Source organism: Poecile atricapillus, chromosome 10, assembly GCF_030490865.1.
Source record: "Poecile atricapillus isolate bPoeAtr1 chromosome 10, bPoeAtr1.hap1, whole genome shotgun sequence".
In the NCBI taxonomy this organism is placed as follows: Eukaryota; Metazoa; Chordata; class Aves; order Passeriformes; family Paridae; genus Poecile; species Poecile atricapillus.
In genome coordinates, this window is record NC_081258.1 from 5598786 (window position 1) to 5623269 (window position 24484).

At 41.3% G+C, this 24484-nt stretch overlaps 1 protein-coding gene across 1 annotated transcript in view; it reads right to left on the minus strand.

Moving 5' to 3' along the window:
- Window positions 1–1642: 1642 nt before the first annotated feature.
- Window positions 1643–24484, minus strand: part of ADAMTS18 (ADAM metallopeptidase with thrombospondin type 1 motif 18) — a 77459-nt gene continuing 54617 nt past the window's right edge. The window contains exons 17-23 of the mRNA XM_058846316.1: window positions 17704–17845; window positions 16402–16528; window positions 11735–11939; window positions 9072–9263; window positions 8527–8739; window positions 7374–7521; window positions 1643–3710 (exon numbers count right to left, since the gene is read on the minus strand). Coding sequence (XP_058702299.1) covers window positions 3595–3710; window positions 7374–7521; window positions 8527–8739; window positions 9072–9263; window positions 11735–11939; window positions 16402–16528; window positions 17704–17845 — 1143 coding nt within the window. The 3' untranslated portion in view covers window positions 1643–3594. The remainder of the gene's footprint in view (window positions 3711–7373; window positions 7522–8526; window positions 8740–9071; window positions 9264–11734; window positions 11940–16401; window positions 16529–17703; window positions 17846–24484) is intronic.

The window sequence follows — 24484 nt, forward strand, 5'->3', positions numbered from 1 at the left end:
GGAATTTAAAGCATCTCCTGGAAGCTGTATCTCCTTATTTCAGGACTTTTTTGATGAGGAGTCTTACTGCTTTGCCAAATCCTCACTCCTCAGCCCCAAAAACTGGCAGGTGAGTGACCCATATGGATTGCCCTCCTCTTGGGACAGTCCCTATCTTGGTTAGGGCTCAGCACTGAGCACACCTCGTTTCTGCTTTCAAAGCAGTGTCAAGATAAAGTTCCTCCATTGCTTCTTCAGATCTCACCTGCACAGAGGAGATGCCCTGCACAGACAGGGAGCCACCAGCAGCACTTTTCCTCCTAATCACCATCAGCTCCCTAATAACATGATCTTTTCTCAGGACCCTGAGCCCCTCATGACCTGTGTACACAGCCCTGAACACAATGGCATCCCAGTGACTCTCTAAGGCTGCACTTCAATTACAATAGAAATAATAATGTTAATTTATTTTCTTGATGTGTTTGAATAGGATCTGCTGAAAAATAAAGGAAATATGGGATATGGATCGTGTTACCATAAAACCACATGCAGTGAAACATTCATCTGTCTCCAGCGTTTCATGTCTTCTGGGCATCTGAGAGAGTTGAGTTTGATTTACACAATCAAGCTATTCATTAAATATCTGTTTGAGTTTTGGGCAGATGCATCCTTTACCTGAGTGATGAAATCTGACCAGAGGAAATTGAGCTACTCCTTTGTGAAAAGACCCCATTCTGCTTTATAAAGCGAGCCTTGCAGCAATACACTTCCAGAAAACTGCCAAGCTTTGTGTACCAAATACCGTTGTAAGGGCTCAGCAATAAAACAGTTGTGGACTTGGGGGGGATCCAAGCACACAATCACACATCTTTATGCAGTATTTCCTCTTTCAACATCCCCCTCCAACACTGTAATTCACTGACAACCATCGGTTCATTTTAATTCCAAAATTCTAGCCCCAAACACTAGGCAGTTTATAGTCTGAATTCCTGTGTGGGCATATTAATTATTCAAATCACTAATCCAAATCCCATTCCAAAGAGCTCTTGCTGGGAGTCCTTCAGGAGCAGACTGATCTGTTATTGCCTACTGGATTGTGCTGTGTGTCAGAGGCATCTCAGTACTTCCATCAACAGCCCTCTGGATATCTGGCTCTTGTGAGAGCACTGAGTGATTGTGAATGAAGGGAAAAGCACCGATATATGTTGGAGAATATATCTGAAACCATGGGTGCAATGATACCCTCCCTCCTAGGGACTGGCTTGGAAAGTTCTCAGCCAGTTTTAGAAAAATGAAATTTTTTCTTCTCCCAGGGAGACGGGAGAGGCTGGAACACGTCCTGCTGTGCTGAGTGGGGCTCCTTATCTTGAATAACACCTTGCAGATAAGGACAGGCGAGAATCCTGCTGGTTCTCGGGTACACCACCTCCCTCTGTCCTTGCTGAGAGGAGCCAGCTCAGGTTTGTCTTGCAGATGTATTGTGTATTTTCGCTTTTGTGTTGTCACACAAATAAAATCCTGGAGTTTTGCCCCATTTTGCTTTTTTGGGCCAAATTTCCCAATTACACAGCAGCAGAAAACCAGGATCACCTTCCCCTTATGGGACAATCAACAAAGATGCAAGGGAATGCACATAACACTTACAACACTTGATATTTACTTATAACCTCCATATTTTATTCATGAATTTTACAATTCCAAATATAATGAAACAGTTAGAGTACTTTATTACAAAGCTTATAAAATAATTAAATATTACACTTATAGTTTTTGCTTTTTTTACACCATAATTCATACTTTGTGACACTACTATTTTCTTTCCTCAGTTCTCACTTAAGGAAGTGAGCAAAGAAATATAAAGGAAAAGCTATGCATTAATAAATTAATTATTTTACATCAAATAATAAAAAGGACACAAATATAGAAAAAAATAAAAAAAAACAAAACAACCCTTGTAGTTTTCCTAGAAAAAACGTTATAATTACACAATGTCCAATATCAAGACAGAGCAGTGTAGGTTGAGATATGTTTCCAATCATTTCCTAAAGTATCACAGAATACATGTTTTTAATTTAAATTGTTTCAGAAGGAACTGCTAATTTTAAGTGACCACTGTCTGGCATTAGTGCTGAGCTGGCTAATCCTACACTCAAACCATACTTTAAAAAGCACTCAAACTGAACTACGCTCATCAAAAATGTGGGATTGGGTGGAATTAGATAAATGTGTCCCTCAAAGGCACTCCCCAGAAAATTACAGGAGGACACAGCTCTGTCTCGGAATGGGTTTGGCAAATAAGTTGGGGTTTTTCCAATGCAGAAACCTTCTGAATGGCACCATTGATACACGGGGCCACCGAACAGCTCCATACTGAACAACCACAAATACCAGCATGCTCACCATTCTTTTGTTTGCTGGTGGATTCTGAACTAAATACAAGTACTAGGAGAGTGTATAAAAATAGAATTGACTTTTATTTGGTAAGAGTACATAATCCACTTATCTTTTCATGCTTTTTTTTTTTGTGTAACATTTGAATAAATAACTGTTTAGAGAAGTTCAGCATGAATTAATGGACTGTAATATTCTTATTATTTCCTTTGGGTAATGGATGAACTAAAATTTGCAGAGAGATTTGAGATTAGAAGGAAGACATTCTTCAGTATCTTGGCATTCAAACAACCTACCTTCTGAAACAAAACTACTTAAAAATATCAAGTTTAAATTTTAAAATTATATATCTAATGAGCTTAGAAAGTTGAAAACATAACCATTGAGAAATTCATTTCATTCTGAAAGCAGAACCACTGAGTTCCTTGAGTTAGTTGAAATATGAAATTCTATTTTACTTTTAACACAGCAATATTAAAAGTCCAAATATTCTAACGCTGCATATTTCTAGGAATACATTTCAAGTTACTAGTTAACCACCTCTGAGTTTCTACACGAAGCAGAAAATGAATTCTTCAAAAAAAATTATAAAAACATTAGCATGATGCACAACTTGCTTTTCCAGCAGCAAGTCTGGTAGAGAAGCACCATTATATCTTTGTAGTGCACTATTTACTTCTGGTGGCCACACGTGTGACGCTGCCTTCTCCAGCCCTCAGCCACGGATGTCCCTCTGGGACAGCAAACAGCTTCCTCACCCTGGGACAAGAGTCACAAAAACCAGGAAAGGACACATTTCTGATGGTGTGATCTGTCCTGCTGCCACGCTGCAGCCTTCCTCCTCCAGCCCCAAGCTCTCCTGCTTTGCATTCTGGTAAATCAGCCAGAAAAGGCTCCCTTGCCTTAATTTCTTCCTCGTTAACATGTGACAGTGCAAAATGACACATTTAAAGAAAGAAGAACTTCCCCTCGAGTCTCAGTGTTCAAGTGATCCATAGTACCCTGTGCTTTAGTGAGGTCAGCAAATTTAGAAAAAATAAGAAAGAAACATTCCTTTTTCAACATATATCCAACAATTACTGTACCTCAGACATTCCCTTAGAAAAAATGTCTCTTCCATCAGTGGTTTATGTGGCACCATGTCTTGCCTCAAAGCAGAGATAATTCCAACATAAATTGAAGAAGAGAATCCTGTCACTGAAGGGTTCAGATAACACGCTGCTATCAGTTCTTCTTTGTACATGATTTACAACATTGCTTGCCATAAAATTTGTGGTTACAGACACCATGCTGGGGCACCAGATGACACCAAGTGAAGAAATCCACACAAGAAGGATCATCTGAAGGAGAGAAACCCAAGCAATGTGGTAAGACTGTGTTTTAGCAAGTCTGCAAGTCAGGCAATAGTCCCACACCCTTCCATGCCTTTGGTAATATTAAAACACCGTGGGTAACTCAATTCAAAGGAGAGGAGACATCAATGAGCTTTCATCTCAAAAAATACTGTTTTCTTGCTTCATTTTAAGAGCCATTAAATTTTTGTTAAGAGATTTGTTAACTTGATTGAGATAGAGTTAATATTATAGAGGGGTCAGAAGCAGAAGGAATTAAAAAATTTGGAGCACACTGCATAGCTCAGGAAGACAAGAGGAAGTTCCACATTAGAGGATAAAAAAGCCATCTGCATTTAGATCTCTGATTACAAATGTTGTTCCAAAGCCAGGTACTCATACAAATGAACCTATTCCATATTTGATACCAGTTGTTGGTTGCCATCATCATCATCATCATCATCATCACCACCACATGGAGTTTCCTGCACACAGACCTCAGGAACTCAGAATGTCGGGGCCCTGCACAAGGTGCTCTGCTCCATGCTTGCATTCCAGCACTTTCTGGAGAGACTTCTTTCTCTCCCTTCCACTCTGCAGGGAACCTCAGAAATCTCTTTTCTCATACACTTCAGTGAGGTATCACAAGTCAGGCTTTTAGGACTTTGACTATTCCATGTTGGTAAAATCTTAATTAACTACAATGGGAGAAGAGACTTGCTAACCATGGTTAGTTCTCAAAAGCCCAGCTTTTAATTACATATACAGCCAAATTATATTTTTAATATATTTTTATACTTTAATATAAATATATAAAATATATTTTATATATTATATTGATATCTTAATAAATATAAATATAAATGTAAAATTTTAATAATTTTTATATTTTAATGGAAATCCTATTACTCTTCAATTTATGTACAGATATTGTTTATACACACATCTCCATTGGTTTAAAATATAGCTGCTCCTCTCTCCAGTTTTGCAGTGGATGCTTTGTTTCTTTAAAAGAGGAGAGTGATGATTCATATGGGTGATTTATAAACAAATTCACCATGTCTGAGAGAGTAGTAAGACTCAATGGGGTTTAGCAAAATTTATAGCTAAACTGAAATCTCCTGAGAGCATGGGAAAAGATTTTGTTCAACTCTCAGAACTACTGTTTACATGGTCAATAAAAGGAATTTACAAGGAGACTGAACAAAAATCTAGCCACCACTGTCTGCATTCCTGGCTCAGTTACTGAGTCACAGCAGATAAATGCTCCCTCAAAGAGCACAGACAACTTCTGCACCTTCCATGGGCCAGGAGGCATCTCCACCTCTCTAAGGCAACTTCTTTGGTTTAATCACCACTGCTGTCTTTTTATTCCCTTTTCTATGATGGCAAAGGTGATTTTTTAATGCCTTTATCACCCTTAAATTTATGTGAGCAAAAAATAATTTAATAATAATAATTCTTTTAAAATATGCCATTTTCCCCTCAGGTTTTAGAAACATGAGCTTGTCTTTAAATTCTAGTAGTACGGAAAGAAAATACTGTTCTTGAAGAGGAGCTGGGGAGCTCAGCAGTGAACTGCAGCCCTCCCACTCCACAGCACTTTGTGTCCTGCATGGAGCATCAGGAGGGATCCAGATGGGAGCCCAGCACCAGCCTCCCGTTCCCTCACCTGCTGCCACCAGACAGAATTTGGGAGGACCCAAGACAGACAAGAGATGAAAAGCACACACCACACAGAGGAAGGAAAGCTGTTCTGATGAAGACAGGAAGGAGCTCTCCTGCCATGAAAGGGTAAATTAAAAAAAAAAATTAGAAATTACTGCTTAAAAAAAAAAAGCATAAGCACTGAGGAAGCCATGCTAATAAATCTTTATGCCCCCTTTGAAGTTCAGAGGGCAATGCTAATATTGCAGAGCTATGGCTAAAATTGGGACCTAATCCAAGGACTATTGGAAGGAACACAAAGAGTCCCACAAAATTCACTGGACAGGGATCAGGCAGTCAGGTCCTTACTTCTATTTACCCAAGTATTTATAAGTTGTTTAGATTTTCATTCATTTGAAGCAGCTGAATTTACTACGAGTTACGGTGACCGTAACTACATCTAGAGAGGGATGGAAATGACCCAGTTTGTCTAGGAAAGTGTGCAAACTCTCCCTGAAACATTAATTTCTTGCCTGTGATCACTGAGCTGGAGCTGCATGGCTGATAATAGAGACTGATTTGCTTCAATGTGATTCCAGCACAGCTGGTTTCCTCTCTTTTTGCTGCTTTAGACAGAAAGTTAGAGAGCAGCAAGGAGATAATTGATCTCCAGAGCCTGACGACCCAGGTACAATAAAGGGGAAAGGGCTCCTGCAGATGTGAGGAGAGAGAGAAACAGGCCAAGGCCAAAATTAATAACAGACAGTACTTCAGACATGAAATATAGCAGGAGAAAACAGGGGTGAAAGAGAAGTCTTTGCTATATCCTAGCAAGAAAGAAGTTATACAGCAACTCCCAAGTACAGCAGAACCTTTTAGGAATGTTAACTTGAAGTGTTAGGAACATTTACTGATAAAAACAGCAGAACTATTTACTTATCCCTTTTAGGAGCATTTCATCTCCATATCCTTGTTTGGATTCAGGTCCCCTGATAGATGGGGCTGATACCCTGATACCGAGGTGATGCAGCAGAAAGGTCTGTTAGGAACTCGCTGGGTTTCACAGGGGTTTTGTGCACAGGGAATGCCAGGAATTGGGGCAGATATGAGGGTGGTTGGCTAATGTCAGCTCACGAGATGCAGGGCCAGAGCTTGACCTCTGCTCCCAGCTCCATTACCACCTTCCTCATGCAATCCAGCCTAGGTTTTATTGAGGTTGCTTTCAGCTCCCAGTTTTCAAGAGGTAACAAGTCAATTGATGTGCAGTGTTTTGAAAGTCACTGTTTAAAGTGCTTTAGCATACCTAGATAACCAGATTATGTGGGACAAATGTGGACCTCCATGAGTTTTGTTTTTTTTCACAAACAGTAACCATCCTGTGAGCGAATCTCTGGAACAGGGAATGCACCAACTCTCTGTCTGTGGTGGTGCTGAGGGACCTCCCCTTCCACCATTCCATCTGGCACAAAACCACTACTGCCCCCTCCCTTCTCACACTGAAGAGGTGGAAGGATGGAGTGGACATGAAAGTGGAGAGGGACCCTAATTTTGTGTTCCCTGACTGCATGGCACACACTGGTCAGAAGCAGTAAGAAGGACATTATAGGTAAAGCAATTTTGGAATCCCAGGAGTTGGGTGCAGTCTGGAAGACTAAAAATTCTTACTATTTAGCTCCAAAGTTGCTGTTATTCCTAAAAAGCATTACCAGCATGGAATTCTTGTGTTTTTCAACTAGAGAGCATAAAGGTGCAGCTCAGAACCAAACAGCACAATTTTTTCACATACTTCTTTTAACATATGCCTGTTTTTATCTCCAGTGCCAGTTGTACTCCCAAGCCTGCTTTAAGAGGGCTCACTTGGTGAAGAAGAGATGCTATTAATATCAGAGAGTTACTTTAAATCTGGAAGTCAGGGAATAAAACATTTATGAAGGAACAGGACAGGTCAGTGGTGTAGCAAAAAGGTGACATTTGCTGGGTATAAGAACTCTAAGCCTTGCTGCAGCACCTCGAGCTGAGTTTTACCTCTTTTCACGGGGACTGGGCAGAAGTTGGTGTTGCAGGCTCTCAGGACAGCTGGTTTCTGCTGGGGCAGGCAGCCAGCAGCTGGCCTGCCCTGGCGCAGGCACTGCACGCTCCGGGTCTGCACTCCCCCGCCGCAGGTCACCGTGCACTGGGCAGAGGGAAAACAAAACCTCGTCTCTCATTGCAGAGACTCCCAGAGCCCCTGCAAGCCAAAGGGGGAGCTTTCAAGGGCCTTGGATGAGACTTTCAAAGCAAGAGAGGTCAGGATCAGGTGTGCTGCTGTTCACCAATCCCCATCAGGACCAACTTTTCAAAGACCTGTGTGTCTTTTGGTTATTTAAGGACTCAGCTAAAAATCTGGCTCCTTACTTAGGCATCGAGACAGAAACTGAATGTTTCAGAAACCTGTTCCTGATTGTCTGCATGGATTTCTTTTGATCTCTAAGCCTCTGGGCCCAACCATGCTGCCTGAACGCAGATAAAGCTCCCATCAGAACCATAATTATGGCAGTATCTGGGGAAAACCACTATGAGCTTGCAGGAAGAGCTATGAAGTATTTTTAAATTAATAAGCCTTTTACTTGTATGTGTTTCATGAAAAGTTGTCTTTAAGATAAATGTGATCATTTTCATCTGATTGCAATTGTCAGGCATACATTGTTTCATGTAAATATTATTAAATGAGTGCGTGTCTCATTGATATATGACTCATAAAGCAGATAAGTTCCAGAAATACAGAAGCTTGTTTGCAAGAATGTAGAAACAAATACAGACTGATCCCACAATTAATCATAGTGTTTAGGGAATTCCAGGCAATCTGTGCAGATGCTCAAATACATTGTGCATAGAGACATGCAGTAGTTCAACCACAGTGCACTTTGAAGAAGACTCGAGAAGAAAGTGTTGGAAAATGAGTGTGGAATGTAGTGCCTCTCAAGCATGAATAACATTTTTAGGTGACATTTTGCAGTTTCAGGACAAAGAACTGAGCTGCACCGAAGCACATGATGGATGTGGACCAGCTGCATCCCATCTCAGTGGCTGAGTGGTGTGGTGGTCCTCAGGGAATGGCTCCGTGCAGGAGGCACCTGGGGCCTGTCAGCGCTGGAGGCAGCTCCTCTGTGCCATCCCACCTCTCATTTCCCAATCCTACCTGCTGCCAGGGCGAGGAATACCAGCCAGACACCGTGCTGTACAACGTCTGCGAAGGACAGGCTCCCTTGTTACAAGCTTCCTCCAGGTTGGTGTTTGGTTTCTTGATGTTCCTGCACCTCCTCTGAGGGAAGGTGAGCAGCTTCCCCTGGACGCTCTTCTCGCCGCACTTGAGTTCTCGCTGCCGCAGGCCGGGCCCGCAGGAGGCTGAGCACTGCAGAGGCAAAGCACAGCTGCTCCAGCCTCACAAACACATGCACATAAAGGGGAAGGTGTGTGTGGGGCAGACACCCCAAACTGTGCCTTATAAAAGCATCGCAGAAATGATCCCAGAAAGCCCCTGCTCCACAAAGTGTAACTGAGGTATGACCCCCAGGCGGTGATTAACAAAGACAATGGGGTTCATCTATCTACATCTGGGGCTTACTCTGATTCCCACAGCACAGCTCAGCTTGCTTTCCTCCCCACGGTTTGTGTGTGCCCCTGAGCCAGCATTCCCAAGAGCAGCCAGGGCAGGCAGTGAGCCATGAAACTGCAGCACTTTACCTCACTCCAGGAAGAAATCACCCACTGGAGCCGCTCATTTTTGGGACAGCGTCCGAGCACACAGGTCTGCTGGGACTCAGGCTTGGGGTCTGTGCTGCACATGCTTTCAGGCAAGAATTTCACCTTGGGAGAACCAGTACTCTTGCAGTGGACATCCCGTTTCTTAATACCTCTCCCACAAGTCTTGGAGCACTGTGATGGAAAGAAACACTTATTTGAACTGGAGGAAATGAAAATTTGCATTATTTGTATTTTCCAGCAGAGCACAGAATGCACAGCTAATGTGCTTTACAGCTGCCATCATGATGTAAGTAAACTTGACATTCTATTGGTAAATAAGTAACAGTAACATCTGTGTGTCACTTCTGAAACATTGTCCTCAGTGCTTTCTTAATGTAAGCTCTGAACTCTCTCAGCCCCCATGTAGAACAGACAAGTAATATCTCTTTTCCATAGATGAGGTAAGTTGGACTTGTGAGCAAAATGCTTTTGTGAGCAAAATGCTTTTTTCCCTGCTCAGCATAGTTGAAAGCTGCTCCTAAGCTCCCATCAGAGAATCTCCCATGGCAAGGTGCTCTCAGCTATTTGTCATTTTGTCCTCACCTTGGCCTAGAGGGATGGGATCCAGGCAGAGGAAACTGCCCAGGGAATCGATACATAACTCCTTCACCAAAGGAATCTCACCACAAGACAGAATCTGATACAGACAATGGTTAAGGAGATATTTTAGTTGCCAACTGCAGCTTAGGACGAGTCACCAGAATAAATATGCATTGCTGAGCTGAGGTTCAGGGGAACAGGCAGGCTGTGGTTTGCACTGCCTTACACACAACAAAATGCCTGAATGAGCCATTTGTGATGAAATGAAGCAAAGAGCCCTGAAATAAAGCTGCCAGCTTCCTACCTTCTTGCATCCTCTTCTAACTGTTCGTTCTACTAATAATTATGGGGCTTGTTCCAAGGCAGAATCACTCCATGTATCACATTACAAGTGTTTGTAAAAGATTTCATGAAAGCACAGCTGTGCTGAGGATGTAACAGAAATATCTGCATGTTGAAAATCAGTGGGTTTAATCCTTCCCCAAACAAAGAAAATTATTTTTTCGTTTAAAACGACACTGATTTGTGCAGAGAGGCTGGGTTTAGATTAGATGTTAGGGAGAAATTCCTCCCTGGCAGGGTGGGCAGGCCCTGGCACAGGGTGCCCAGAGCAGCTGGGGCTGCCCCTGGATCCCTGGCAGTGCCCAAGGCCAGGCTGGACATTGGGGCTGGGAGCACCTGGGACACTGGGAGCTGTCCCTGCCATGGCTGGGGTGGAATGGATGAGCTTTGAGGTCCCTTCCAACCTAAACTATCCTGTGATTCTTTAATTTTACATTTTTTTACTCTTAGCACCTTTAAACCTGCAATATAACAGCTTTTAGCTGAATCCTAAAACCTTTATTAACTTGTTCAATAGGCCTGTTCTCTGCTTTTCAGCAGGACTGATGAACTTATTTTTTGTGGGCTTACTTGAAAATCCCAACTTGGACTTTACACCTCTTAAAGAAGAGGAAAAACAGATTTTTCATAATTGTCTTATTTATTTGTTTGTTTATTTATTTATTTGTCTTAGAGGAAAGAAAGTTTGAAAGTGTGACTGCATTTGAAGACCTGGTTTATATAATCTGCCACACTCAGGCTTCCTTCAGACACACTGGAAGAAAAGGCTCATTTCTGAGTTGTGCTGGACTATTGAATAGCTCTCATCTGTTACAGTATGTTACAGGGCTCTCCCTGGAGGGGCAGTTCGTGCTCAGCTGGGAGTGCTGGGGTCAAGGAGTCCTTGAGCACCTAAAGAGTAACAGTACCAAGAACAGAACACCTAAGTAATACATTTTTCAGCTAATTGAAATCCATCTTGAATCTCACTAAGTGAAGATGGGAAAATAAAATGAATGTGGATCCTTTTATGGATATCATGGATACCCTTTTTATTAAGGGTACTGTTGGCTCTCTCAAACCCCAGATGTGTCAGTACTTCATCTATCCTTACATGAACAACACCAATTGCAGAGAAAGATGGAGTAGAGCCGAATTTCTTGTGTTTTTAGCTCAGCTGTTTCAGTGTCAGGTGTGTAAAGCAGGAATTGTATGCACAAAGGAATTTGCCCTCATGGCAATACCTGCAGCAGAACTGCTTGCAGGAGAGTTACTCTAACAAAGACAAAAGCACAGAAGTGAGTGTAAAACACAAATTTATCAACTCACAATCCACAGACACGTGTGCATTATATGCAGCTCTAACCCCAAATATTTCATCATTCCTTGACTGCCTGCCATCTCTGAGAGAAGTTAATACTGCCTGGGAAGTAGTCTCTCAGTCTCTTTGGTTTGAAGAATTCACAGAGCCTTAAATCATGAATCCAGAAAGAATTATCCATTTGTTTGTATGTACCTAAAAGAACACCATGTGCCCACTTCTGGCAAGTCCTTGTGTGCCAGCTCTTCTGAGAGGTGGTTGCAATGCACATTTAGTTTACATGGTTTATATATTCAAGAAAAAAGCCACTTGCAAAACACTGAACTCCACAAAGTTTGCACTGTTCTTCTTTTCGAGGAGAATTTTTCGCAGTATTTTCATGATGCCAGCAGACAAAAACATGAGTTTTTCTCCAAATTACCTGAGACCATGGGCCAGGGCTCCATTCAGGTGGGCAGTCCTGACTACTGCACAGCTGCACCTGTGCTGGGGTGCTGACAGGACACAGGGAATGGGCCACCTCCTCCTCTCTTTGGAAAGCCCTTTTCTGGACACACCGAACGAGACGACTTTGCTGTCCCCCTCCACAGGACTTGCTGCACGTGCTCCATTCACCTGCTGACCAGCTTAGGGGAGGAAACGTGTGTTAGAAACACAGGAGTGCAATTAGCTTTAGACAATCAAATGTGAGTTATCCAGGGATCCTGCTCAGCCTGTCTCCTGGGGGACTGGTATCTGTGCAAGCAATCAAAAAGCTGCAGTTGCATAATCTATTTTCAAAGCATAGAACTTTCTGCTAGAGATGAAATGTAAGTCACTCAACTAGAAAAACAAGTATTGTTTATTTATATCTTTTATCCACTAGAACCAGCTTGCCTATGAATCTGACCTGGAATCTGGAATTCCACAGGGACTGAAAGAAGTGCTGCCATTGAGGCTGGTGGAGTATTTAGATGTAATTGGAAGATACAATTAGATAAGATAGAATTTATCCCAGTATGTACTGACTATGTTTGTGCTGAGATAAGCTCCACTCACACAGGGTGACAAATGTTGGCATTTCTGTCAAACCCTACTGTTCATCAAAAAGAATCTGATTGCTAAAAGCAGCAGTCCTGTCACTGGTGTCTGGGGGAAATGGAAAGGCTCTGAAAGGCTGAGAGAGCTGGAGCTGTTCAGCCTGGAAAAACAAAGGCTCCAGGGTGACCTAAGTGCAGCCTTCCAGTACCTGAGGGAAGCCTGGAGAAGAGCTGGAGAGAGACTCTTCTCAAGGGAATGCACATGGAAAAGGGGGAATGGCTTTAAGCTGAAGGAGGGCAGGGCTGGATGGGATCTTGGGCAGGAATTGTTCCCTGGCAGGGTGGGCAGGCCCTGGCACAGGGTGCCCAGAGCAGCTGGGGCTGCCCCTGGATCCCTGGCAGTGCCCAAGGCCAGGCTGGACATTGGGGCTGGGAGCACCTGGGACACTGGGAGCTGTCCCTGCCATGGCTGGGGTGGGAATGGGATGAGCTTTAAGGGCTCTTCCAACCAAAGCACGCTGTGACTTTATGATTCTCTCAGTGATTTACATACCCTCAGACTTAATAAATCTTTCAGACAGCTGATGCAGAATCTAAATAAAACAGAGGCAATTTAACCAGCACAAGCTGTTGGGCAAAGAGTGCTCAGGCATGGGGACACTGCAGTTACACGTCATGTCCCTCAAGTGACACAAAGTCTGAGGGGTTATTGCCAATTGCTTGGGCTAAGTTCAGTTTTGAAATGCCTGGAGCTGCTCACTAGTTCTATTCTTGAAGCTCTGAGTGGGTCCCCAGGCCTTGTGAGACACTTTGCAAACATGCAACCAAATGTCTTTGTCCTTGAAGGCTTCCAATGTGAGACCATAATCACAGCCAGATAGGAAAACAGAAGTGAAAAAGCAGAAGAAATTATGAATGACTCATTGAGAACTCTTATTCAAAGACCCAGCACTGAAATTAAACTAAAGATTTTTAAATAGTTTGACAAATTTTTAGTAATTTATGAAATGGAAAAGGTTCTTGTCTCACGTCTGACCACTTGGCCTATCCTGCTTCCACAGTTTCTCACAGCATCAATCCTGTGGCCACTGGAATAGCTGCTTACATGAAGTTTTAATGACAAGAAAGGTTTTTTCATCCTGTGTGAAACACACACAGCATCCCATCTGCCTGTCTATTCACAGCTGCCTGAAAACAGAGCTAATTTTAATTTTTAAAAAATTCATAAAAAAGCCTGGTTTTGAAAAATGTCTTTGGGAATAGAAGAAATCTCAGCTCTCAGTGTCTAGCAACTTCAGGAACTGCCAAAAGTAGTGAGAAATGTAAAAGGCACAAATTTAAGGACAAAGAAATATTAATGTGAAAAGTCAGTCGTTATGTAATTCCAGAACACGTCAGAAGTTTCCTTTATGTCTGATTTATAAATATTTGGGCCACTGAACTACAAACTTCTGAGAAAAGAGTTTTAATCCATTTTACAACTTTTAATTAGTTTGCCTTGATGTTTCTGACAATGGACATTGGTAGAGCGACCAAAAATGTTCATTTTAAGGGTTTATTCACCATAACTGCCCAGAAAATTCCCCTCTTCACAGAGGGCAGTAAACCTACTTTAATGTCCTCTAGTAACCTTCCATTTTCCAAGATTATCTGGGCTGTGATCCAAGAGTATCTTTCATTAGTTCAAATAACTAAATAATTATGACCAGATTTGGCAGCTCTGAAATCCAACAACAGCAGTGTGCAGCGCTGGTGCCTTTCTGTGTGGGACAGTAGTGTGGTCCCACTCAGCCTAATCAGCCTTTGCTCTTATGCAGCAATTATTCCTCACTGACCTTTCCAAGTCTGGAGCCTCTTTTATGTCCCCAGACTGACACACTTGTACCTCAGCTGTCACCTCCTTCCCCTGCCTGTTCTGCCTGGTGTTATTCGGTGTTACTGCTTTATTTGCTGGCTATTCAACATTCTTTTGTTTCCTCCATGGTATTTAATAATCCTACTTTTTTTATTCTTTTTTTTTTTTTTTTTCTGTTGGCAGTCTTGGGTTTATGGGAAATATTACATGCTGTGAGTTTCTGGACAGATTCCTCAGCAGAGATATCCTGGCACAGTTTCACTCAGCTGAATGGCAACCTGTTAATTTAAGGCATGGTCCTACATGTAGATCCTCCATGCATTAATATATCCTAAAGATTTTAAGAATAATTAATTAGAGAGTTGAACTGTTTTTCCCTAGAGGTGCTTGGGGCTTTTACATCTTTTCTTTTTGTACTCTTTTTAGGGTTCAACTCATTAATTTTGTTTTAAAGTAGTAAATCATAGAGTAACTGTCATTTCAGTACGAAAACACTGCACTGTGTGTCAAAAATGGATATCCAGCATTTTCATGGTAAATATTATCAGTGGATGTTCAAAATACATCAGGATCTCAGGTTATCAGAAATAGAAATTTTGTGTGTGGTCAATATAAAGAAATCTGATTTGGATGGAGATTTATAGCATAATGATGCCACATCAAAACAAAGGTAAGCAGAAAGAGCTTAGACAGACTCCTGGAGACATCACAGACAATACATTTCTGTGCTCATTGGATAAAAGTAGTCCTGGCAGAAGATAAGTTGCACATGAAAAGATTGCATTTGGCTACAGAGATTACTTAAAATTGGTATTGAGAAAACCATGTGGCTAAACGCAGTCTAAAGAAACTGCTGAAGCAGTAACATGGGGCTCTCACGTCACAAGGTACCATTATTTAAACCTTATCTCTATCGTTCTGTGGTCATAGTGTGTAATTTGGCATTTGGATTTTGTGTACTCTGCTGCACTCTTTAAATCTGCAGGAAATTCCAAACTATTACTGGACTATTTTTCAGTATGTTCAACATATTGCAAGGTATGGATTTTTAAGTAAAACCAAAGTCACTTCAGAACATATGCATCTTTTTGCTTTGCCCCACCATCCTCTCCTAGACTAGGGGAAGGAGGAATGCTTCCTATTAAACATCATTAAATGGGATATTTTATGAAGTATGGGAGCAGGCTTAGCCAACTGCTTTTAGTGTTGCTTTTATCACCCCAGAGTAAAACCAGCAGATGATGCCAGGTCTGGACCCATTTCCTCTGCTTCAATGCACCTTCAGGTGTATTTATTTACCACTGACTAAAACACTCTTCATTTTTTTAACATATTCCTTCAGAAAATCTGTTCTGGAGGTTTAAATGTCTTGTCCAACATAATACAGCTTTTCTGATCTTTAATATAAAATTAAAATAATGCTGAGGTTGCAAAGCCAAGAATCCAGAAGTGAAATAACCAGCAGAAGAAAGATGGCCACTGTATCCTTTAATCTATCCATTTATATCCTAAGCCACATAATACTGTGTTTAATTATATGAGCACACAACTCGTTTTTTTCCAAAGGACCCCTACTTCAGCTACTATAAAGCAGCATAACTCCCTTGGTTTTTAAATTGATTTAGACCAGCTGGGTTCTAAGTGCTTATCTACATGTCAATGTCTTTCTTTGCATCTCACCTTTCTTAACTTCTTTTAGAAAATAAGATTGTTCACAAAGACAATGCCTTCATATATACATTTGTGGGCACCAAGAGCTTTTCTGACAACTCATTTAGCTCAGAGAGTTCTCTCTGCGGCATCACAATACTCTGTGAGACATTTTGTCCAAAAATCACTAATTACACTTCACAAGACTCTTTTAACCTAATCTAATATGCGGAATGCGAGTGGTGGGGCCGAGATTCCACACAGGGAGTAGCACTTTACTCAGGAAATGGGCTTAGTGATTCAAGATGAGGAAAGGTGGCAGAAGGAGCCCCTGAGAAAGCTGGATTTGCTCTGTGTCACCCCAGCACAGGGACAGAGCCCTTAGCAGCCCTTGCTTTAGGCATCAAACCCAAAACTCCACTGGGAGCCTTGGGTAGAACAACTTAAACAATTCCTGGTTCCCATTTACAGAGCACAAGGGGTTCATCCCACAGGCAAACAATTCCCCCCAAGAGGATTCCCTCCGTGGCACAGCCAGCAGGCACAAAACCCCAGAGGACTCACTAGGCTGGGCAGGGATTTGTGTTGCACAGTTTTGTTTCAGCCAAAGGCTTCGTCCTTGGGCCACAGAAGGAGATGTTGACTCGTGTTCGATGGTCTTCCAAACAAATTGCTTTTGCAGTAATGTGTCCTGTGGAAGTATTAGAACAGAATACACTGTAATAAATTTGTATTTGAAATGTAAGAGAAAAAAGTAGCAGGGAACAATTTTAACTAAACAAGCCTCATCCTCATCCACTGATTCAAACTAAATAAAATATGGGTTTATGCAGCAACATGTTTTTAACATTGATTTCCTTCTCTGTAGCATACTGAAGTCAGATAAAACATTTTAGCTATAAACAACTGACTTGCAGACAGTTCCCCCAGCAAAAATCAGTAATTATTCAAATCCTAATTCCCTGCAGACAATAGCAGTGCTCGCTTAGAGCCCTCCTCACAGACTTGAAAACTACAAATACACATTCTGTAAACTTTTTACAGTGAATCTCTACAGACTCCAGAGTTCTGCAGGTGCCTGTACCTTAGACTCAATCAAGTGTCAGCAGCAGGACAATTACAGAAATGCCTTAAGTGATTTTATAGATTTATCTCTTAACTGAGATCTACCATTCACCTCACACACGGTTCATTGGGCACAGTGAATCAAATTTGGGAACAAGACTGTTTTCATCATTTTTATATCCATTCTGCAGCCTTTTAAAGGGAAGGAAGAAAATACAGCTGTCATATTTTATGGCTGCAGTGCTCCTGGTGGATCTTTCTTCCATAAACCATTTGCTGAGATGCTGTGAGGTTCTGACAATGCACCAGCAAGGTATTCCTGAACATCACCTGAACATTTTTGCCAATACAGGAGCATTTCCCTCAGTGCCCAATCGTATCCCTTCGATATTACAGACTTCCCACATGCCAGCTTTTTGCTTTCATTACATCTCAGATTTACTTTCACTGACAAAACATGCAGGATTTATAAAAACAAATAGGTGTCTGTGCAAGAAAAGAGGAAATCAAAGTGTATAATCAACTTCCACATTACTTCAACAGGAAGATAGGATATGCATATGGGTTGACCTAAACAAAAAAGGGTAACTCGCTGGCATGATTATTTTTTACTCCAAAGGCAATACAAAGTTATTTCCTCTGTGTCCTAAGTTATCAGATAAAAAAATAAGGACCAGGTGTTCAGTGTAACCCCCTGTATGTATCAATATATATTTGCAAAATTAAAGGCAGTTGAAAACATTTGAGATGGTTTAAAAAGAAATTAAAAAGAAGAGGTTTGGCAATGGGAAAGTCACCTACCACCACCACAGGTCGCTGAGCACTCAGACTGCACTGTCACCCAGGAGTAGCTGTGTTTTCTCACAGATGTCTTGTTTTCAATGCTGGCTTTGGCAAATGTATATTCCCAAGAAATCCCAGGATTTTTGCCTTGTAACAGGATCTGTAGAGGGATATTCAGGATTTGTTTTAAAAAAAAAGGTGGGGAGTAGGTAAAAAAAAGGATTCTGTCAGTCTGAAAGAAGATGAACTAAACAAGATACACACAGATGATATGGACACACAGCATGCTTGTGAGAGCATTTTCAGGAGACCCAAAGGAAAGACAATCAAAGCAATTCCTAAACAGCAAAGCATTGCCTGGACCAACACCTGCAGGGCTGTAAGAGAGGGTGCAGAAACAGTCCCCCCTGAAAATCAGGTATCTGCCCAGCTCAGAGGAGCAGCACTGCCTCCAGCAGAGGTGGAAGAGCAGCCCCAGAGCCCCTGACCCAGCAGGTCCCTGCACCCACTGGGACCCCCCCAGCAGGGGCTGGACTGTGCCTGGAGCACTGCAGGGCACGGATTTGGGATCTGGGGATGGGAGACATCTCCTCTCTTCAGTAAGCAAAGCCCAGGCTGATCCTTCTAGCTGTGGGTGAGTCCCCAGGCAGGTACAAAGGAGAGCCACTTTATTGCAGAAACCCAGCCTTTTTAAGCAGTTAGGCCTTTATCAGTTACATAGCTTGAAATCATAACAAACATAAAACAACCAACCACGATGTAACTTGGTTTTCTACCTCTAATTCAGCTGGGTCACTGTCCCACAGTTCTTTTCTGCTTAGCCAAAGTAGCAGCCCTGAGCCATGGTTCTACAAGGCCTTCCCTTTGTAAGGTTTTACCTATATGCAACATCTAGCTCAAATGCTTTCCTGACACAAGTCTCTTTCCTGTAAAAAAACTCTTTTCTATGGAGACTGGTGATAAATGTTGTTTGTAAGACCCTCAGCTGGAATTTTTCTCATGGTTATTGAAACTGGTAAGGCTTCATTAAAGGAGAGAACCTGTCCTTGGGTGTCTACACAAGGAAAAAAGGATTGGAAGAAACTTTTGTTCACTATTTCAGCATAATGTGTTAGAAAATTTATAGAAAGTGTGATTACTGACTGTAATAACAATCTCTGTCATCTAACTCAGGTAGCCCAGCTCCCAAGGGTGTACTATTTTAGTGGTGAGTTATATTGCAGTTTTCATTCACTGTATTCATTTCAATACTGAATTATAATCACTGCAAGATGCATGAACATCTGACACATACCTAAATTTGGGGAGAAATTTCTACTTAACATTTTTTTTAGAAACTTTTGGCAGCAAAGTGCATTTATATCCACGCTTAGCAGAACAGTGTGGGAGTTTACAGTTACAGAGCTCTAATGAGTTTTAACTCTTTACCAATATGGATCTTGTCACAGTAACACAAAGAGCAGGTGCAGTTAATATCAGTACCTAAATATGCTTTTTGATAAGCATTAGCATTTCAAGTACTGTTCAACTATATGTTAACAATTCAAGATACTAATAACTTATCAATTAAGTTCACATAACATCTGACCTGAGCACTTAAGCAATCCATACCAGTAGAACTGATCTCTGTAGAGACTGGCTCCATAAAATAGCAACAAACTCACATTTATGTTGTTTAAGACCAAGGAATATAATAACATTTTGAAATGTGGACAAGGGTTTTAAGGTATTCTGAAAATGTACCTATTGGAAAACAGAAATTTCCCATGACAGTGAAAATTCAGACCAAATTTACATGACCTGCAGCTCAATAATGTTGAACACATGAAGGATCTGGACTGCACAGTGTTTACTTTTCGAGGAGAAAGAAAAATGGATGCTATCATTTCCATTCTTAGCAGCCAAAGATTTTATTTATGTCAGGGAACCTCAGAAATGATCCACACTGAGAGTGCAGCAATGAGGGCTGCAAAAGGTAAATACTTCCAAGTGAATCGTAGAGTATGCACCTTCTCCCAGGAGGATTCAGATTAGAAACTCCTTTAAGCACAGGTAAATCCAGTATTTCATGTGAATTTTTTCAGCCATCCAAGTTAAATTCATGAACACCTTACAATACCTGTGAAGTTATGGAAGAAATAGATCTGAGAGTGATTATTGACCTCTATTTTGAACAAAAATTCTTGGTAGAAATAGAATTACCAGATCTGATTTAGGGGTGAGTAACAGGTGCAAGTATATATCACAACTATTTTACAACAGGATAAAAAGGAATACTCTGAAATTAGAAAACACAAGAATTGAGACTACTGTGCAACTCCTCTCTGCCCTGCAGATCTCAGGATCTCTTACTGCCTCCCCAGGAAACCTCCACAGTGCTAAGCACTCCCAGCACATAGGGCTCGCTAATAAGCTCTCACAAAGCTTCTGTATTTCACTTTAGGCTCCTTCCTCCATGTGTGTTTCTGTGTCTTCCTCTTTGCTGTACCCTGTTCAAACCATTCCCAGTGAAACTTTTTTCAGGACTTTACTTTTTCCCTTGGTTACTCATCATCATCTGATGTAAATGTGACAAAATTTAACAGCCTCTTCAGATGAAGGAAAACACCTCTTCTGAAAAATAGTACAGGATGTATAACGTTTAACGGAGTGTTCATCAGGAAATACTCCTTTAAGCACAGGTAAAGATTTGCAATACTATTGCAAAGCTGCAACTTTGCCAAAGTAACATTTTTGTTTTTACAAATTTATCAGACTGCTGACAGCAAAAAGTCCATCTGTTAAAACAGCTGTTCTAGAGTTTGAATACTGAACCACAAGTCCGCTGGCATTACAGATAAAATGGGTTGCAACAATGTGCTCACTCTACTCTTCTTCTCTCAAGGACAAATTGAGACAAATACCTGAAACATAAAGTTTCAGAACATGTGCTTCAGAAAAAAAAATGCAGTGTGGTAACTGTAGTAAAAACTGAGCCCTCTAATACAGTTCTTCATTTAAAACAATGCCTTCCCTGGTTCTTCTTGCAGACCAGACCTCAAAATATTTTAATTTACATTTACTCATCCTCCAAGTCTAAGTATCAGCATAGATCTCGGCATTTTAGACAGCCAGAAACACTTTCTCCCATTTCAGTAGGTGCTCTGTGTTCCTTCAAGCTCAGAGGCTGAAATTCTGTCTGGCCTTTTCATAAGTTGTGTTAAAGGAGGAGGAGGTTTTGTCCCTACCAGAAGACCTTGTGTAAGGGTTAGTCCTCATCTCATTTGATTCTGACAACTGTCATAAAACTGTGCTGTGCCAGTGGCCAAAAAGCAGCAAAGTTTAAAACTTTTCTCATAAAAGTATCTTGAAGTATTAGACCAAACATTTGTCTTCTCAAAGTGTTCTTTGTGACAGTGGAGGCAAGGAACAGATGGAATGCATTCTGAGCACAGAGTTCAGAACAGGAAAGGGGGAGGATGAGAAGGTAAAAGGGGCAGTTTTACTCCTGTTAGAGCAATGTTCTCCCACTTCTTTCCCTAAATGCCGAAGTACCACAAGCAGAGTGAAGGGAATGAGCTGGGACGAGTCAGAACCAGAGCCATGAGAATCCATCCCTTCAGAGAACAGCCACACCATGCTGCAAGGGGCTCACAGCTGGATCAGTGCTTGGGGGTAAATCCTGTACACCAGCCAAGCTGGGCCATTCACAGTTTAAAACCTTGGGCTACAGCCCCTCCTTGCACATTGGGAAGTAGCCACAATTCTAACAGGCAGGAGAAGGGAACTTCCTCTCCATTTTCTGGCCGGCAGCCAAAGCCAGAGCCCCTTCCCACCCAGCAGGAATGTTTATCAAGCAGGAGCTGCACCAACTGTCAGGTGTCTCTCCTCCTGCATCATCTGCATCAGAAAAGGGGGCAAAATCAAACTATGGACCAGTACTGGAGACAAAAATATTGCAGGGCACAAAAAAGCACATATGCTTTGAAGTCCCTGGCTCTCAGCTGAAAAATAGTACACGACGTATAATGTCCGACCGAGTTTTCATCAGGAATGCAATGCTATTGCAAAGTTGCAATTTTGCCAAAGTAACGAGCATATAAAAAGTTTTCTATCGTATTTTCAAACACTCATTATAAAGCCCCTTCTTAACAACCCAATAACTGAGGTCTGCATATTCAGCCAAGTTATCAGACCTACAAATTTGGAAAGACCTCCAGTGCTAGTCTACTTAACTGGATGCATTCCAGCATCTTTTCAGCCAACTGGCATTTGCTCCCAAATTTACAGCTGGCAAACAACCTCCTTAAACATTTCCAGTTTCTCAACAGAACTGTTTAATGTCTACCTTTAACACACCAACCACCTGACTTCAGACACAACACTCAGCAGCTCTGACCGCAGGGCGCAGAGTTATAAAATTTACAGCTTCTTGAGTTCGAAAACCACAGGCTCTACGGCTGGAATCTGCTGGATCTATTCCGGAGAAAAAGAGCTGTGGCTTTAGCTTACGGCACAAAATGTTAAAACAATGGATAAATTGAACTCTCCTGAGTAAAGAACCTTTTCCTTTTGCTGCTAATTTTGATGTGAAAGCTAAACCAATAAATTCTCTAAACTAGCTGTGCATCTGCTCCTTTGTTTGAGATTTTTTTTTTTCTCTCTCATGGCCATCCTAAGTTTCCAGTATAATACTCTATTTTGCAGGTCAAATTTGTAAAGAGTCTACTAACATTGCTTTGTTATGATTGATTCAGTGCTTTCCAGTATTTCTTTATTGTAAGATGTGTACGTGAAATTACTTGCAGCACACTGAATTAAAAGAGATTAACTGATACAAGCTACCTTCCTATTCCTTCCACAATGTTTTGTTCAATGTATAGGAAAGAATACTAATGCCTGCTTTGTAGCATGCTGAAAAATAGACTTGTTATCTCTGTAGAGGACTGACAGACATTTACAAATCACTTACAGAGTGAAGCTGAGCATAGAGGAAAAAATCCAGGTAAAAAGGACTATTTTCATCTGCACACATTCTGCATGTGTCCAATTCAGAAAATGGGCACGAGCCCAGACTCTGAATGCCAGCATCCACATCCCAGCACCCACAGAGCCTTTGATCTGCATCTACACTGCAAAGATCACCTGCATTTCCTGGGCCATCCCTGTGCTTTGGAGTCTGTGACAGTTTCTTTAGGGGCACGTACCAGCCTGCAGAGAGGGCAGACAGAGAAGTCTGTGTGAAGGCAAGTGCCTGGCTGGGCTCTGCTAGGGACCTGCAGCTCTCATCCACTGGGGATTTACATGCTGTTTAATAAATATTGTAACATCCAACATCCTCAGCCACATTCTGATTTCGCTGTTCAATCAACATTAATTCCTTCTGTGAATTTATTCTGGTATATCTAAGCATGCAGCATATGGCTCTGGCGGAAAGGTGTTTAAAAGAAGTTTTGAAACCAGTGTGTTGTCTTGAATGGGCAGTTATTGGATGGGATCCTTGAGAGTGGCAGCACCAGGGCTTCAAAGGAAAGTGGGAGAACACCTGTTTGGAAAGCAGTAAAGGAAGAATTACCCACTGCTACTTAAGGCAAACCTTAAAACAAAAGGGGTTTTATCTCTTCAATACTTCTAAAATAACTTTAAACACAGTCCTAACTAAAAGCTTATGACAAATTACTGTTTTTCAAGTCCACTAAGGTCATTAAAAGGAAAAAAAAAAGTATCCTTGAAAGGGTCCTATATGATCTCATTTCTACTTCAGCTGTTTCAAATTTATCTTCCATTGTTATTGTGCTCCATTTTTTCACTGTTCACATGCTAAATGTACAACCTTCAGGGATGCTGTCCAGCTAATCTCTCCTCACTACAGGAGAACCCTTTTATCCATTGTATTGAGTCAACATCTGTATCTTATAAGTACATCTTAGGTCTCTTTAGCCTACTTTCTCTTCAGGGGAAATCAGTACAAATTTATCATCTAGTAGCTAATAATAAATGTAATCCTTTATAACTGCAACTTGGCTTTCTCCCAGTAGCAGCTACATCATCAGTAGAGCCATTCCACCTCTCCTGTTTTCCCCTATTGATAAAGAGGAAGTTATTCACTGGATTAAATAAGACTTATTCCTGCCTTGAAGCTCCATTCACCTTCTCTTCCTGTGGATGTCTGCCTCCTTACAAAGCATCCTTTCCATCTGTAACTTATTGATGGTAAAACAGACTCTGTTTCACAAAGATGTCACAATTTCTTGATTTAATGTTTCACCAAGTTTAAGGTAAACTACAGTGAGGGTACTCATCCTGTCTCACCCCAGAAAACTTTGCTTTCTTCAGTTGTATTTGACTTCTCAAAGCAGTCAAATCTTCATCTGCTTATTGATAGAAGGGAACACAAAATTACAAAACTCTCATGTTTTTAAATTAGTTCTTCAATCCCTGGCCTTGCAGCCTTTTTCATGCCCACATAAAGTTTTGTTTCTCGTGCTCTTCCAGAATCTCTCCCAGCATTTGAGTGAGTAGTGGAGGGTGACTGAATACTTCACCAAATGAATGTCCTCGGTGAGCCTCCCTTGTTTGCAAAGCTATATAATTAATGATAAATATACTGTTTCTCCTCAAGTTATATATCTTTTAGTTAACAGAAAAACCACTGAAAAGGTCCTTAAACTGGAAGAACTGACCTTGGATTACCTAGGTCCAAATAACAGATACATGAGCTGAAGGTATTCAGCTACATTTAAAAGAAATAATTATATATATATAAAATACACATTTTTCTAGCAGGTTTCTATTTAAGATGAGACAAATATGCTATGAA